The sequence below is a fragment of the Buteo buteo genome, chromosome 16 (assembly GCF_964188355.1).
Source record: "Buteo buteo chromosome 16, bButBut1.hap1.1, whole genome shotgun sequence".
In the NCBI taxonomy this organism is placed as follows: domain Eukaryota; kingdom Metazoa; phylum Chordata; class Aves; order Accipitriformes; family Accipitridae; genus Buteo; species Buteo buteo.
In genome coordinates, this window is record NC_134186.1 from 11892053 (window position 1) to 11908845 (window position 16793).

Genomic DNA, 16793 nt, shown 5'->3' on the forward strand with positions numbered 1-16793 from the left:
ACTGAACTCGCTAGCATTCAGGCTTGCCTGATTTAGTGGATACTCCTTTATCTCTTGATTTGGGGTAGGGAGAGAATGTTGTGCAAAAAGTATATGTTCACATGCCCTTTTCTTCAGGAAAAGAAGTTGTCTGCTTGAGGAGCTGTAAGCTGCTGTACTGTTCCACATAGCTTTTACAAGCTTCTAAAATACAGCAGTCCTACAACATAAGGCTAAACCTATTTAGGGTGCATTTTTCTTCTAAAACTGAAATAATTGTGAATACTTTCATTTTACAAATGCTTTAAAGCTCTTGTGGTATTCTCATTTCATGCGTTTTTTTCAGTACTTTGGGATATAGCTCTATCATTCTATCTTTTTAAAAAGACTTACTGTTTTATTTTGTTGCTACTGAGTTCTTTACTGTGGTGCACTTCAGGAAGTGTGTTAAGACCTTTTACTGTGATAAAGGTTTGATAACTGGTTGAACAAGAGAACCTGTATGGTAGACATATAGCTGCTCTTAACAGAAATGGGAAAGCCAAAATTGGGTAAACACATATGTACTGCTTCTTAGCAAGAAAATACTTCAAGGACATAGCAGGATAATTCAGGGACTAGCTGATAGCATCGTCATGACTGTCCTTTAGTATCTAGATAATGGGAAATGGAATTAACACTAAAAGCTTCAGGTTTTGGTGGTTTTTTTCCTTACAAATTAATTTCAGATTTAGATAAATATTTAATCATGTGAATGTCTTGTTGATTCAGTAACAGCTCAGCTTTTTCAGTTATGCATTTTTCTGTCTCAGATCATTAGGAAGAGCTACAAGCTACCTGTATTGTATGACTGGGAATAATTTTTTTTAAAATGCAGGAGTTGTTTGATTGTCTGGCACCTGTTGATGATGGTTTGTGATAACTTTCATGTGTTTAGCACAAAAATGATGTGAAGACTTACAGTCCTTTAAGTCAGAGATAAGTGGATATATTTAGCTTTTTGCTCACTGTGGAGTGAATAAAAGCTGAAATAATACACTTAAAATTTGTGAAATTCAAGTATGGCAATAGCTGAACCCTTGTTTTGTCCCTCAGTACAACTCAGTTCGTGCTAGGTACAGCTGTTCAGTCTTGTTACTGTAAGATATGATGAGGGTACCTCAGTGGAACTGAGGAGTGGGGGAGCCAGGTATAGGAACAATACAGGCTTAATTGTTCTTTGTTTCCTTGCTTTCCAGGTGACAAGGCTCTGGATGGTTACAGTAAGAAAAAATATGTCTGCAAACTGCTTTTCATCTTTCTCCTGGGGCATGACATTGACTTTGGTCACATGGAGGCTGTAAACCTGCTCAGTTCCAATAGATATACAGAGAAACAAATTGTGAGTAATTCAGTCTCTATAAAAGATAAGCTATTCTGTCTAATATTCTGCCTCAGCTGGATAGTCTGTAAAGGACTTTGCTTCATTCCCCTGACCCCATCTTAAAGCCTTACTTTAGATCTAGCAGTGATTCTGAAATTTAACCACTTTTGTGCACAGGGAATCTTGTACTAATTGTAAAAGCTGATATGTGCACTCTGCATAAAATTATTACTCTTGTTAAGAAACTGCCTTGAGTCTTACATTAAAAGGTAAATAACCTTTTAATTTTCAGAATGTCTCTTTAAATCTTTCTAGGTAAGGTTGTGTTTATCAGGTACATGTAACCTACTAGTGTCTGAATAATAAGCCAAGTTCTTGATTTGCTCCCATTCATTTAAAATGATCTTTTGAGTATATGGTGAAATTGATGGAACACTTAAAAACTGATAAATTAGGGTAACACTAAACTTATCATTTTTGTTTACTTTACTTAATCTTTCTAGCCTTCGCTCTGCTATCTAAATAACTATATCTGCCAAAATAGCTATTTCTGCCAGAACTGTACGTCCCAAAGAATTACTTGTGGCATTAACAGAAAACATAATTTAAGTCAGCTAAATTCGATTTTCATTTTCCTTTTTCTGAATCACAGGGATATCTCTTCATCTCCGTACTAGTGAACTCTAACAGTGAGCTGATTCGCCTAATAAACAATGCGATCAAGAATGATCTGGCCAGCCGCAACCCCACCTTCATGGGACTTGCTCTGCATTGTATCGCTAATGTGGGTAGCCGGGAGATGGCAGAAGCATTTGCTGGAGAAATTCCAAAAATACTTGTAGCTGGGTAGGTATGACATGCCTCCTTCAAATATAACACTGATAAGCCTTTTCAGCAACTCGGTTCCATTGCAGCAGCTTAATCCATGCTTAAAGCTATACAGCTGTGGGCTTGCAGCACAAATAGTGACAATTTCCAGTAACTGCAGATAATTTGATATACCTGAGCATGGCATTGCTTGTATAAGCATACAAATACAACATGGAAATTAAGACTATATCAGTATCTTGAATAGGCTTTTACAGCTTCGTTTTGATCCTGTTTCTGTTCTGTTTAAATGTGTGACAGTGAACTCCCCTGAAATGTGTATGTTTTACTTCCTTTATCTCTCCTGATGCAAAGAACAAATAAATGAACCTAAACAGATGTTTATACTACAAATTTTGTTATAAACTGAAGCTGCTCTTTAAATGGTCCTGACTTCATAAGGAATGTGAGAATATTCTGTTGTGTGAGCTTGCTTTCTTCCTCTACTAGCCATGTAAACAGCAATTGCTGTAAATGGCAAATAGTCACCACCAACTTTCTGACTTTACCTTTGTATAGCTAGGAGTCTCTAAACAGACCTGGCAAATGTTTGGAACTCTAGTGAAGTAAATCTAAAATGAAACTTGTGATTGCAGGGCTAATTTATTTTGAAACTTAAAATGTCCAAGTGCAAACAGTGCATTTAAACTCTTACGGATATTAAGTGTTTTACAATATGCATGGTTCTTGTTTTATAACAAACTAATGTCTTACAGTTCTTGCACAACATGTTACTTTTTTATATTCATGTATTAATACTCTAAATGTCAAGCACTGGAGCTTGTAAACGTTGGAATTGTGCTTGCTTATGCAACACTAACTCTGACTGTGTCTATTGTGTGCACTGTCTGAGTTGGCGACAAGAGGAAGGATATAACGTGATATCTAGTTGTGGCAAAAGTCTTGGGAAAGACTTCTGAATTCTTGAAATAGTGTCTCTATAATGCCACGCTTGAACACTTACTATTTTGCAGAGCTGAAATGTAGTATGGGCCAGTAAAAGAAGAATAAGCAGCTGGCACCTGATGTTCAGTATGGGTCTGGCCTAGTAGAGGAAATGGGGGAGAATCTAACCCATAATTCTACCTTTCTTAGACATGGAATTCCCTATGCAAGGGTGCAGGTTTAGAGGTGACATGTTCTGGAGCCCTGTCAGGCTTGTTGTCTTGTCCTGCACTGCCCTTGCCAGGTGCTATTCTCCATGTAGCATGGTGGAAACAACATTGCAGTGATGAGTCAGGGATTTTAATAAGCTAACCTTAAAAAGTTCCAAAAATTTCCCTTAGGGTTATCAATCATAGACAGAGCGCAGCACCTTCAGTTCAGACTTGTTTGAACTCTGAGCTGTGTTTATGTTCTGCGATCAGCCTTCAGGGCCTCATTCTTCTGCATTTCTAAGAGAATATATATATAAAACGTGTATGTGTATATGTTATATCTAAGTGACCCATGCAGAATCAGCAGTTAGTTACACTTGCAACTTTAGTGTAGCTCCCTTTGCTTGAATGTACATTGGAGAGAGAGAGGATGGGGAGGGAATGAATAGGTTGGTTTGTTGTTTATTTTAACCGAGGTACAGTTGCATCCTATGGAAAACTGGTAAATTCATGAAGAATAGGTGGACTGAACTTCTACTGGGGATGTAGAGGTTTCTGAACATTTAACCAAGATTGCACAGTATAAATTGCCTCTTAAAACTATCAATGCTAATGCTCTGTATATTTTTTAGCTCTTTGTGCAACATACAAAATGCTTAATTGACCACTTTGTGAAAGGGAGTTCACTGAACTAGAATAGTATCAGGCTGCTCTTAAAATGGTCCATTTCTGTGCCAGCAGCATGGATGGCAAGGTGAATAGAATTGTGGGTTGCATGCTTGGTGATAGCAAGCTGACTTGCATGCTAGCTGTAGGTACTGAAGCTGTTGAGCAGTTAATGATTTGTATCTGATACACAGGACCTATTAGGAGATCCAGCTTTGGTCACATGCATAATGTAGTGTACCTTAACTGTTTGACTTGAGTCAGTTTGGAAGCAGCTTGTGCTCCTGATTAGATGAGCTTGTGCTTATCTAATGATGAACTTTCAGTTATGATAAAAAGATGTGAAATGTCACTCTAAGATACAAAGAATCATTATAGAGGCTACTAGACTTATGTAATGGTTGAAAACTTGACTAGTTACACTTACTGGACAAAACTAAGAACAAAAAATACTGTAACAAAGGAAGAATTTAATGAATTTAATGTTTCAACTTCTGTTGGAAAGATGCTACCTGGCTAGGGATGCTGAGTCAGCACAAATACTAGCATAGTGCTGGCCTGCAAGTATTGCTGTGACTTAACCACTGTATTTTAAATCCATATTTATGTCTTGCAGAGATACTATGGATAGTGTGAAGCAGAGTGCTGCCTTATGCTTGCTCCGTTTATATAGAACTTCTCCTGACCTTGTCCCCATGGGAGATTGGACGTCTAGAGTGGTGCATCTCCTCAATGACCAGCACTTGGTAAATCAGCTTCATTATGCTTCTTGGGCCTATTTATAGAGAATGATGTCACTTCTGCTGTTAAATACACTATTAATTTATTTCTTCTTGAGTCTTGCAAGCAAGTGGTTTGCTGTTTTCTTCAGGCTTGCAGAAGGAAATGGAAGGAGTTGTCCCTTTTTAGTTGCTATCTATATTAATTTTAAATAAAGCTTTGTTTACCTACCTTTTTCTTGGAGATATAAGAATGGTACGCACAAGTTCTTCTGCTCTGGCTGTAACTAAATTAACCTTGTACCTTGTGATCCTAAGTCATATTGCATAGGCTTAATACTAATTTTCCTAGGCCTTTTAAGACTAGACCTGCACAAAAAATGCGAGGCCTGATTTGTTAGTGCTTGGACTTCCTTGTCCTGTGGTATCCATGTTGTCATTCTTATCTTGCTGGTTCAGAAAAACCTGTTCTTCTAGATAAGAGTCTCTTGTTTTTTCCCTCTGTCTAGTTACTTTGATAAAGTAAGGCCATTAAGACTTGTGCTTCAGCAGTAATAAGAGTGCTTTAGTCTGCAGTAGTATAAATGTTTGTGTTATACAAAGCCCTCTCTTCATGTTGGGTTATCAGAATTCTTTCCTGGATGATCTGCTGCATCCTATTTTTTCTACTCATGCTTCTCTTGTGTAATAAGACAATTTGCATCCATGCTTTATTTAAATATAGCTCTCTGTAATTTTAGATGTAATATCCAAATATGAGACAAAGCTAATACAAAAATAGCATTAAATGCTCTACAAGCATGGCAGTATCATGCTGTTGAAAATCCTGTTGGATTTTGAAGATGTGTAATTAGTCTAGCTGCTAGCCAAATAAAGGGCTTTTTAATGTGGGGCTTTGTCGTGGGGATAAACTTAGTTTTGTTGTATATCAAAAAATACTTGAAGTGAAAGGTGTTAATGGGCAGCATCTTAAACTGGTACAAAGTCTAACGTATTGGGTTTTTTTTTTTCCAGGGTGTGGTTACTGCAGCTACAAGTCTGATAACCACTTTGGCACAGAAGAACCCAGAAGAGTTTAAAACTTCAGTCTCCTTGGCAGTGTCTAGATTAAGCAGAGTGAGTCCAATGATAACCCTGATAATACTTTACTGTTGCTTAATTTACTCAGCTTTCTAGGTTAGCTTACTGTTGCTTATTTATTCAGCTTTCTAGGTCAGATTACTTTAGTGTACCATTAAAAGTGAAGATTATTCAATTTCACTTCATATAGCTGGTTCAGTTAACCTTTTTTAACACTTGTTGTTTACAAGGGTAGAAGACTGTATTAGCTTGCTCAAACTTTCTTGGTGTAATCCTTGCTATGCTCCAAGTTTATGTAGCAAAAACATGTCTTCCTCTCTCACCTACTTGTATTTGAAAGGATCCTCATGATGCAGTTGAGTATTTAATCCTCACTTTATGTTACTGTAACACCAAAGAGTAGTTGAATCAAAGACTGATCCTGCAAACTTCTGCACAGAACCCTCAGAAATACAGCCTGTACTTTTAACTTTAAGCTTCTTATAAGATGAATCTTCTTCCCTTCTCCCTCTTTTGAGCTGCTGTGAGGTTAATAATCATAAGCATTTGATATTCTGTAAATGGGTGTAGGGGGTTAAGCAAGAGTAGGAGGTGCAGGGAGGAGTGGAGAGACATTTTAGTAAGTTAGCATCTTCATGCTGGAAAACTTACATATGGTTTTGTTTGATTTTTGTCTTTCAGAAAGTATGCAAGATGTGGGAGGATAGTACTTCACAAATGTATTTTAGACCCAGATTTATGTGGTATTATACCCAAAATTACTTGTAGTGCAGAGAAATTTAATTTATTTTCAAATATGAAGATTTTGTCCAATACTTAAAAGCAAGGGAGTGCTGAAGGAAGTGCATAGCTGTTCTGTAATGGAGCAGCAAGAATCAGATAGTTTCTTTGAGCAAAGCCAGTGCCAAACTTACGCTTATCCTAGAATCAAAGGGGGAAAAGAAATGCATGAAGAGGGGTACTTCATCTGAAACCTAATCTAATCCTTAGCACGCTTCACTATGCGTATAAACTTCTTCTGGGAAAGCTATCTGTTCTTTGCTCTGCAGTGTTGAATGTTACTGAAGGTGTCAGTTGGTCCTTCTGCTTTAGTTGTCGTAGTATCTTGTGCTTGGATTCCAAGTTCACTTATCAGCAGTCAACTATAACACTGTATTTAGGCTTTCTGTTGGCTGAATCCATGAATTGCTGAACCAAAGAAAGTCAAGCTTCTGGTTAAACGTTTTGGTGTTAACAAGATGGTAATCTTCATTCCTAAGAAAAGCAAGTGTGCTTTCAATAAGAGACTTCCTAGACTACTGTATCTGTAAAACTGAATTACTATTACTAGGGAACTTGATGGTATACTTGTAGTATGACAACTTGCACCTAATTAATCTACTGAATTAAACATTGCTAGTGACATAGTTTTGTAAGCCTCTGTCAGAGGTGACCTACAGTGTTCTTTGGCTCCTTCTCATGATTGCACATCACTTAACTTCAGTGGCTGACATGCCGTCTGCTTATTTTACAGATCGTAACTTCTGCATCAACAGATCTTCAGGACTATACATACTACTTTGTTCCTGCTCCTTGGTTATCTGTGAAACTTCTGAGGCTGTTACAGTGCTACCCACCTCCAGGTAATGCACAAATCACAACAGCGGTCATCTCTTTTTATGCAGTACCCTATTTCCAAACAGCTATTGTGCCATAGTGTTATCATAACTTGAAGTGCAAGCACATTGTCTTGAAGACAAGGATGCTGAAGTCCGTACTCTTGAGTGTTTCAGACTGTTAAAATTAAACACAACATAATTCAAAAGGCCACATAGCTTAAAGCAAAGTGTCAAACCAGTGTGCATCTTACAAACAAGTTGCAACTGCTATTTTAAACATTCTTTAATGTTATCAACTATATTAAAACCTTGACATATATTATAGCGCAGATCACATTTGGCTTTTGTTCTCACCCAAATAGAACTGTGGCTTAGAATTCTTTTGCTGACTGTATGTTGGGGGAAGGTGAACTGTTTTTAATGTATCAGAATACTTCAGTTTATTCAGATTTAGCAAGGTGGAAGGCCTAAGGTAGGGATTAAGGTGTTGAGCAAAATGAAGTTGTCCAATGGCTTCTTCTTCTCCAGAAGACCCTGCGGTACGTGGTCGTCTAACAGAATGCCTGGAAACTATTCTTAACAAAGCGCAGGAGCCACCAAAGTCCAAAAAAGTACAACACTCAAATGCAAAGAATGCTGTGCTGTTTGAGGCAATAAGTTTAATTATACATCATGACAGGTGAGCTGTGAGAATAATTCTATTATGAGAGGATTTTTTAATGTGAAAAGCTGTGGCTTTGTCTTGAACACTAAATGAAATTTTACTGGGGGGGATGGGGAGCAGAATATGAAGTTGCTCGCTAGATTGGAACACATCCACAGCAATGGAACTGAACAGTATTAATGAACTGTGTCGCTGTCAGCATATTTTTTTTTATTGCTTTTTCTTGCTGCTTTTTTTTGTGTTTTTTATTGACCCTACCACTCTAATCCAACAAAGATTATTTGCTCACAGTGTCTGAGCAGGGCTCACAGTGTCGTTTCACTGGTGGGGTGTTCTAGCAGACACTTGGAGGCATTTTAAGAAATTTCCACTGCAGAAATAGTATTCTGTATTTGGTGTTCTCAAACCTGTTGCTTTTAACACTTTCACTTTCTCTCCTGTTCTGTGCAGTGAGCCAAATCTACTAGTCCGTGCCTGTAACCAGCTAGGTCAGTTCTTGCAGCACCGAGAAACTAATTTGCGTTACCTAGCACTGGAAAGCATGTGCACGCTTGCCAGCTCTGAATTCTCACATGAGGCTGTGAAAACACACATAGAAACAGTTATCAATGCATTGAAGGTAAATATTTAATTGTGCAGTCTGTTTTGAGTGTTGTCTTCTCCCCTATCTCAATGCCCTCTCCCCCACTGCCCCAAGCCCCTGTCCCCAGTTAAGCTAATAACACTTGGGGACCAAATGAGTTATTCTCAGAAGTCTGCTTTAGGTCTTTAGCTTAATCCTGCAAAATCTTGCTGTGCTGGCAATGATAGAGGTCAGCTTCAGTTTATTTCTGCAGTTGACTAGTAAATCTAATACTTGTAGATGTTGGCCCCTGTAACACTTTGGTATCTCCTCAAGCTGTAGACTGAAGATGAATAATTCCTTCAAAACATGGAATTTCAAAACAGAATGCTGGGAAGACTTCGTTTTATTACTGTCTTGCTGGTGTCAGACACTGTTCCTTCACTGCAGCAGGTGATGGGGAGCAGTAGAGCAGATCAACTTCCACTGCAGAATCAGAAAGTCAAGAAACCGGAAAGACACATTCCCAGGCCATGTTTATGTGAAAAAGCAGAAGTCGAAAGAGGAATACTAATTTGCATGTAAATTTACTTGTACACTTCAGTGTTTACATGTTTTCTTCCAAGCTCATGCTGTAGCATATTAATACATTTGTCTAACTTTAAAGTACCTATCTGTTCTAGCTGGGCTTCTGTTGATACAAGGCAAGCCCAACACTAAACCTGCAGGTAGCTAATTGCTCATTGGCCTGGTGACAATTTGACAATTTCAGCCATTTATTAGTGCATCTGTGGCCAGTGGTGCCAGTTACCCAGTGCATCACAAACTCATTCACCCTAGTTAGGGTAGCAGTGGAGTATTCTGTACAAACTCCTCCTTCCTTTCATCACTTGCACAGATTTGAATATATATACTATAGAAAGAAAACCTGATGATTTGAATTTTTGTAATATTATCTAAAAGCAGGAAGCTGTCTGAGTCTCCAGTGACCTCTTTCTGGGTGACTGAAAGTGAGAATAACATGAAAAACTCATAGCTTCTGTAAAGGGCGTATCCAAGTTCATTGTGCATCTGAAGGATTATGAAAATGCATTTGTTTTGAATTTGACTATGGATTATAGTAAGTTTCATCTCTTCAGTAAGTTGCATGTGCTTTCCCAATACAGATTAAATCATCTTTACCTTTTGCTGTGTGTCCTTTTGCAGACTGAAAGAGATGTAAGTGTGCGACAAAGAGCTGTAGATCTCCTGTACGCAATGTGTGACCGAAGCAATGCCCAACAGATTGTGGCTGAAATGCTGAATTACTTGGAGACTGCTGATTATTCCATTAGAGAAGAAATTGTGAGATATTTGTGTTTCCTTAAGTTTTTTCATAGCTGGCTTTGGCACCATATGTATCATTTATTGATTGGGATGCTGCACAGTCTGTGATAAAGATTCTTTTTCATGGTGGTTTAAAAAAAAAACCACCAAACAAACAAAAAACCAAACCACACAAACAAAAAAAACCAACCAACCCCCCACCCCAAACCCTAAGTTTGTAGTCTAATAGCAAAGAATGTTCTTCATTTAAATTAAAGTAATGGGGCGGGGAACCCCTTGGAAACTAGGAATTTTAAAAACTAATCTTGGTCTCAGGGTGTTGCACATAGAAAGTAAAGTGAATTTTATCAATGCTTGAGCAAATCCAATCTCTAGATCTGAGGGTTATGTTCTACTCTAGTCAACTCTTTAATAGCTTCGAAAATTAGTGTGATAAATACTTATTTGTAGGTAGAACTTCATACTGTGTATGCTGTGACAACTTTCAGTCTAAGGATCCCCCAAAACAATACCTTATAATCAGCTAAAAGAGAGGCATGATAACTATCTCCTTCCCAGCAGGAAAAAAAAATGCAAGAGTTGAAATACTCACTTAAAAGCCTTCTTAGAATGGTAGCCAAAACCTGTACTTATGGTAATTATTTAGCTTAGTTAAGTGCTGAAGTTTCTTGAGTGAAGAAGTTAACATAGAATACAGTGTTGAGTTACCTCTTGTGCTGTCCTGTTGCTGTTGGCAATCTACCCTGATGTGGCAGATAATGTGAATTGCATTCTGTTAATTTACTACTCTTAAAAGAATAGGTCAGTATAAATGCAACTGATAACAAATTATGTGGATGTCTCTTTCTGTGCTGATTGTTTGCTTCAGGATATAGAAATCTTAGCTGACTTTTTCAGGTCATGCTATATTTTGGAGACTCTGGTCTGTCTATGCTAGCTTGAGTTTCTACTCTTTTTCTTTTAGAGGTCTCCAGTTTCCTATTTGGTCCTGTCTCAGTGATGGTTTAGATGGTGGTTTTATAGCAAACAAAAAATGTTCAATAAATTGCTCTTGATTGCTTAGGTACACAGTTGAAAAGCCACAGATGCAACATATTTGAATGCATTATGGGGAAATCATTAGGTACCTGGCAACTGGTGTGTTCTGGCACAGAATTTAAATGTTCATCTTTCACCTTAACTGTGGGAGCAAGTGACCAAGCTGATGCATTTGAAGCTGAGGCTTCTGGGCTACCGTGGGGTATCACTAGGTGTATATGAAAGTGAATCTTGATACACAGCTTATAGTAGAAGCTAGTCAACCTTTATTCTCTTTTATGTGTATTCAGGTTCTCAAAGTTGCAATTCTAGCTGAGAAGTATGCAGTGGATTATACTTGGTATGTGGATACAATCTTGAATCTGATTCGCATTGCTGGTGACTATGTTAGTGAAGAAGTATGGTATCGAGTTATTCAGATTGTCATCAACAGGGATGATGTTCAAGGGTATGCAGCAAAGACTGTTTTTGAGGTAAGAATAAATGCTTTCAATTCACTTTCAAAATGAGGTAGGAATTAAGTAAACACCACATGATCTAGCAAGTGTGTGTGCTTCCCCATGTTAGGGAGGAGGAGAAATATGATCCTGAATATTTCACAAAATGCTGCTGAAGCTTTCTGTAAGACTAGCATCATAGATTTTCAGAGCCAGTGACTGTATTAAGTTGAGAAGCTTATCTGGCTTAATGTAGACTACACCTGGTACTGTTCTGGTTTTGGTGAGGGAGGGCAGGGTGTGTTATGCTGGGTTTTTTGTTATTTTGGTGGATGGCATTGATTGGATGGCTTAGTAAGGAAATTGCATTACCTGGAAAATTACTGAAATGTAGTACAAATAGAAGCCTTTTACAGGGTGGCTATTTTGCCTTTTTTATTAAAGTTTTCTGCATGCAGGAATCCAAAACACTCAAAATGATAACTTGATAATCCTTCTGGAAGCATATACCCATTCATTGTGTTCAGGATCTGATAAAACTGGAATTTGAGCTATCAAAGGAGAACACTTTCAAATGTCTGGTCTTGTTGCTCTGACTTTATTTGGATTCTTCATATGGGCTTTCTACTTAATTTTCTTTACTAAATATTTAAGCTGACTTTCAGAACTCATCCCTGCTATGTGTTTCTTCATACTCAAAGACAGTATTTTTGTCTTGGACAACTTCAGCACATTCCTGCAAGGTTTAAATTAAGTATATTAACATCCTTCTGACACCCCTAAAGATGTAAGGGTTAACCTAAGCAGTTGTATCTGTCCTCAGAAGTCCACAGTGCTGCTAGATGGGCTTAAGAGTGCTCTTAAGCAAGTAATACTTATGTTGGAGATTCTTCTATAAAGTCATACCACCTATCATGCTTTTCTCGTAAATGCTCTGTAGTGCCTAGACCTATGGTCTCTTACAGGAATGTAGACTAGGAAACTGGACATGGAAGTGACAGAAAAAATTTTTTTTTTTGATACACTACAGATTGATGACTCTTAATGTGTTCTTACAGGCCCTTCAAGCTCCAGCATGCCATGAGAATCTTGTAAAAGTAGGTGGCTACATCTTGGGAGAATTTGGAAATTTGATAGCAGGTGATCCAAGATCAAGGTAAAACGCCTTCTAAAATACTGAATTGAAGTAGTAACACTTTCTGTAAAGGATCTAATGTCTATTTAATATTCCTAAAGGCCAGTTAACAAAGATTCAGCTCTAGATAGTAATGCATTAAGAATTACCATGTCTACAAAAACTGAACAAATTATTTTTCTTCCCATCTTAAGTCCCCTCATCCAGTTCAACTTGCTACATTCCAAGTTTCATCTGTGTAGTGTTCCTACCAGAGCTCTGCTTCTGTCTACCTACATCAAGTTTGTGAACCTGTTTCCAGAAATCAAAACTACCATTCAAGATGTATTGCGCAGTGACAGTCAGCTAAAGAATGCTGATGTTGAGTTGCAGCAGAGAGCTGTTGAGTATTTGAGGCTCAGTACTATTGCCAGTACTGATATATTGGTAGGTATAAAGGTTATTTTTTTTAATTCTGCAGAACTCTTTAGCTGTGTCTTCTGTCAACAAGTAAACTCCACTAAACCTTACCTGATTGCTCAGAAATATTATTGCAGGATTAGGGATCCATAATGTGGGCACTGATTCTTTTAATCTAGCTAGTTCAGCTACAGTCATCTTTAATTTAGAGCTAAAACCGAAGTTGTTATTGCTTTAGTGGGACAAATGACTGTTGAAGCATGCTAATCTGGAGCTGGGAAGCCAGTGAAAGCTGATGTAGTACGTGGTCCTACAGTACTCGGATACCAAAAAGCTAGTGCTCTGTTTTGAAGGCTTGCTTGATAGTAGGCAGGAAACTTGTAATTGTGCTGATTTTTTTTTTTTTTTTTTTTTTGTCTCGAAGTTTACAGTGTTTTAACCTGATGCAGAGCATGGCACACTTAGTCTTGACAGCTAATGAATGCTTAGGTCTGACTAGATCCTTGGGTAGTCTTCTATGGTTTCAGTCTGGGACTGTTTGACTTAAGGACCATTAGGTCTACTATGATCTTTTTTCTTTTTTCTTTTCTTTTTTTTTTATTTAATTTAATAGCACTGTACCAGCGAAGTGATATGCTCCTGTTCTCTTAAACAACTGCTTTGGGAGGACTTCAGAAAGTTTAAAAAAAATATTTTTTTTAAAGCAAGTCTACTCCATCACTGTACAATAAACTGCATAGTTGTCTTCTGTGTGGATAATTACTTCTGCTCTTTCCTTATGCAATCTATAAGGGTGTATCTCTTCAAAGACTCAGAAGCTGGTTTGACTTTTTCTGTAAGTTTAACTAATACATTTTTTCTGTGATAAGGCTACAGTGCTGGAAGAAATGCCTCCCTTTCCAGAGAGAGAATCTTCTATTTTGGCGAAACTCAAGAAGAAGAAAGGCCCGGGCACAGTTACTGACCTGGAAGAGATCAAAAAGGAGAGGAGCTCTGATATGAATGGAAGTGCTGAACCTGCCTCTGTCAATGCCAGTGCTGTTGTGAGTTGAAAAGCTGTTATTTCACTAATTCAGACACTGTGCAAGTGAGAAAAGAACCTTAAGGTGGCTTTTTAGGGGTTTAAAACTTCTCATCTCAAGTTTTAAGACTATGGGTGTTTGCTCTAAAGTAGCAGGGGAACATACAGCTGCTTTCCCCCCACCGCATGCTTGGATGCAATTTTGCTTTGGAAATCGTATGTAAATGGGGACAAATTATCTGCAGCCTAAAAAAATTGCTTTTACGTTGTTACTTTGAAATATACTGCTGTTAACTTAGAAATGGGAATTTCCTTGCTGGTGAAATTGCAGTGAAGGTGAGATGATAAAATTTAACATATTTAAAGGGAGTAACTTGAATTTCGAAGTGTCGTCTGCTCTGCTTTGTCTAACATGGTAGATATTTTGCATCTTGTTTTGGGTTGTTACTGTTTTTACTAGAAGTGGACAACACTTAACATAGGTGTCCTTAAATCAATGTAATGTTGTTACTGTTTATTTGACAGTACTGTTTGAGTTCAGTTATGGTAGACAAGGCCACAGGCTTATTTATTCTGAGCTGAAACTTCTCATTTTGTTGTCAGTTAAAGCTAGTAGGATGAATTGTTCCCATAATGTAATACTTGTTTCTGGTTTTAATGACTAGCATAACTTGTAATTACATTTGAGATGTAGTAGTAGACTACCTAAGATGAGGAAATACTGTAGCACACTCCCTGCCCAGTTTGTTAAAGCATAATCCTTTAACTCTTAGTTATTGCAGTGTGTAAGAGCAGATGTTCCAAGTGTAACATCTTTGAATGGACAGAAATACCTTTCCAGCAGAAAAGTTGCCAAATTTTCTTTGCATGCCAAATTGACTGAGGTGACTGGCAGTTAAAATTGCATTATGCTTTGAGCTTCACTTTACGAGTTACAGCCACGTAAAACTCTGCTATGTTAGTGACCCTAGCTTAGCCAAGAATATATATATTTCAAATTGGAATTCCAACTGTTTCTTTTCAGTAGTTCTTACCAGCTGGTTTCTGAAAATTGTTTTGCCAGGGAATTTTTGTGTTATACTGCATCAAATTCAGTCTTTGGAGTATATGATAACTTTTGAGTTGTTTGAAACCTTTGTTTTTGTAACCCTCAATCCAAATGCATCCCATGACTTACCTTCAGCATGTCTGGTGTATTGTAGGCTGCTAATGTCTAATACATGAACATTTTGTTTAACAGTCTGTGCTTTGTTCTTGCACATGACTTGGGCACATATATGCAGCCTCTCTTGCATGACTCTGTCCTGGTGACTTGATTTGTTCTATTTGGGGAAAAAAATTTTTTAAAGGTCTCGCCTCTACCTTTAGTGTTTGCAGCTGGAACTAGCTACAGACTCTGCTTTTTTGCTGGTTACGTTTTACATAGTTTCTAAGGTTTGCCAAGCTTCAAAAACCCAGGATTAAACTGATAATCAGTTTTAAAGATGCTGTGATGTTTTAATTTAGGTTTGCGTAAAAGCCACTGCCTTTCTTGCTGGATTCTTCTTGAAAGAAAAGCAACACATTTGAATTTTATTCCCTGCAGTACTTAATTTCCCTTGAAACTGAGAGGGAGAAAAATATTGTTGTCTTTTCTTCTGCAGAATCAGATTCTACACAGATGAATCGTGGGGTTTTTTTATTTAACTGTTAGATGGACAGAACTCTCTTCAAAGGAAAAAAGAAAGCCACATCTGTAAATAACCTTAAGTTGAAATGCAAGTTGATAACTGCATTCATGAAGCCTCCTACATCCATTCAAAGCTTGATTTGCGGTGGGGAGAGTCACTTTATCATAGCAGAGCTGTCTATGCAAAAGACAGCTTTGTTATAGTTTTGCTGTAGTGTAACACCAAAGTGTCTTGTCTTCCCTAGTCTACTCCTTCTCCATCTGCGGATCTGCTGGGTCTGGGTGCTGCCCCTCTCACCAATTCAGCTCCCCCACCGTCCTCTAGTGGCAGCCTGCTGGTGGATGTATTTTCAGATTCAGCTTCTGCAGTTGCACCTCTTGCTCCTGGTTCTGATGACAACTTTGCGAGGTAATTGAGTCACACTGTAAGGAATCTGAAGAATAATTTGTCTGTTAAAACAGAGAAAAAACCACATGCGATAACTTTCAGTTTTGTTCCAGCTTATTCAATGCATTCCTAGGTGGTAGTTGTGCAGCAAGGGAGGTGTTCTTGAACTCTATGCTGGATGTGCTATCTTTATTGAATATTTCTGCTCATGGGAAAATTGAGTCTGTAGTAATCAACCTGAGGATATTAGCCACACAGTATTGCCTAGTTTTCATGCTGGTTTTGCTGCTTTGTTAAACTAAGCTGCTTGTGTATCTTAATATATCTTGAATTTGGGGGTTATCTGGCCTGATATGTTTATTCTTACATGTTTATAGAATATGTTTATTCTTATTTCCATAAAGTATTCTTGTGTCTGTCTGGTTATGGCAAGCTGATAATGGAACAGTGAGATGGATTATATCCAGAGATACTGGCTCTCAGAATTTCAAGATATACTTAAATTGTTCTGCTACTGTCTGACAAACAGGTGTGAAAAGGGGGGAAAAAACAAGTGCTTTTTTTTTAAGGTGATTTGATACAATTATCTTCCGAATTACATTACCGAGTACAGTGTAGGTGCAATGTGTTATTAATTCTGCTAATATTAAAAGTCACTGTGGCTACACTCAAATGCTATTCGGCTAAAATTTTGGAAATAAATAGTATAAGATCACAGAATGTCTTTAAAAATCTGTCATCTTACTGGCCAGATACTATGTTACGGTTGTCGAGGACCAAATTTT

General features: G+C 37.8%; 1 protein-coding gene across 3 annotated transcripts in view; it reads left to right on the forward strand.

The window, feature by feature from the left end:
• Positions 1–16793, forward strand: part of AP2A2 (adaptor related protein complex 2 subunit alpha 2) — a 48707-nt gene that overhangs the window by 22493 nt on the left and 9421 nt on the right. For 2 of the 3 annotated variants that reach the window (XM_075047874.1, XM_075047872.1), the window contains exons 3-15: positions 1218–1360; positions 1995–2188; positions 4589–4718; positions 5706–5807; positions 7285–7393; positions 7898–8048; positions 8484–8652; positions 9802–9939; positions 11250–11432; positions 12455–12552; positions 12726–12957; positions 13800–13973; positions 15866–16029. In XM_075047874.1, the coding sequence (XP_074903975.1) occupies positions 1218–1360; positions 1995–2188; positions 4589–4718; positions 5706–5807; positions 7285–7393; positions 7898–8048; positions 8484–8652; positions 9802–9939; positions 11250–11432; positions 12455–12552; positions 12726–12957; positions 13800–13973; positions 15866–16029 (1987 nt within the window). The remainder of the gene's footprint in view (positions 1–1217; positions 1361–1994; positions 2189–4588; positions 4719–5705; positions 5808–7284; positions 7394–7897; positions 8049–8483; positions 8653–9801; positions 9940–11249; positions 11433–12454; positions 12553–12725; positions 12958–13799; positions 13974–15865; positions 16030–16793) is intronic. The other variant, XM_075047873.1, reaches the window with a different exon arrangement.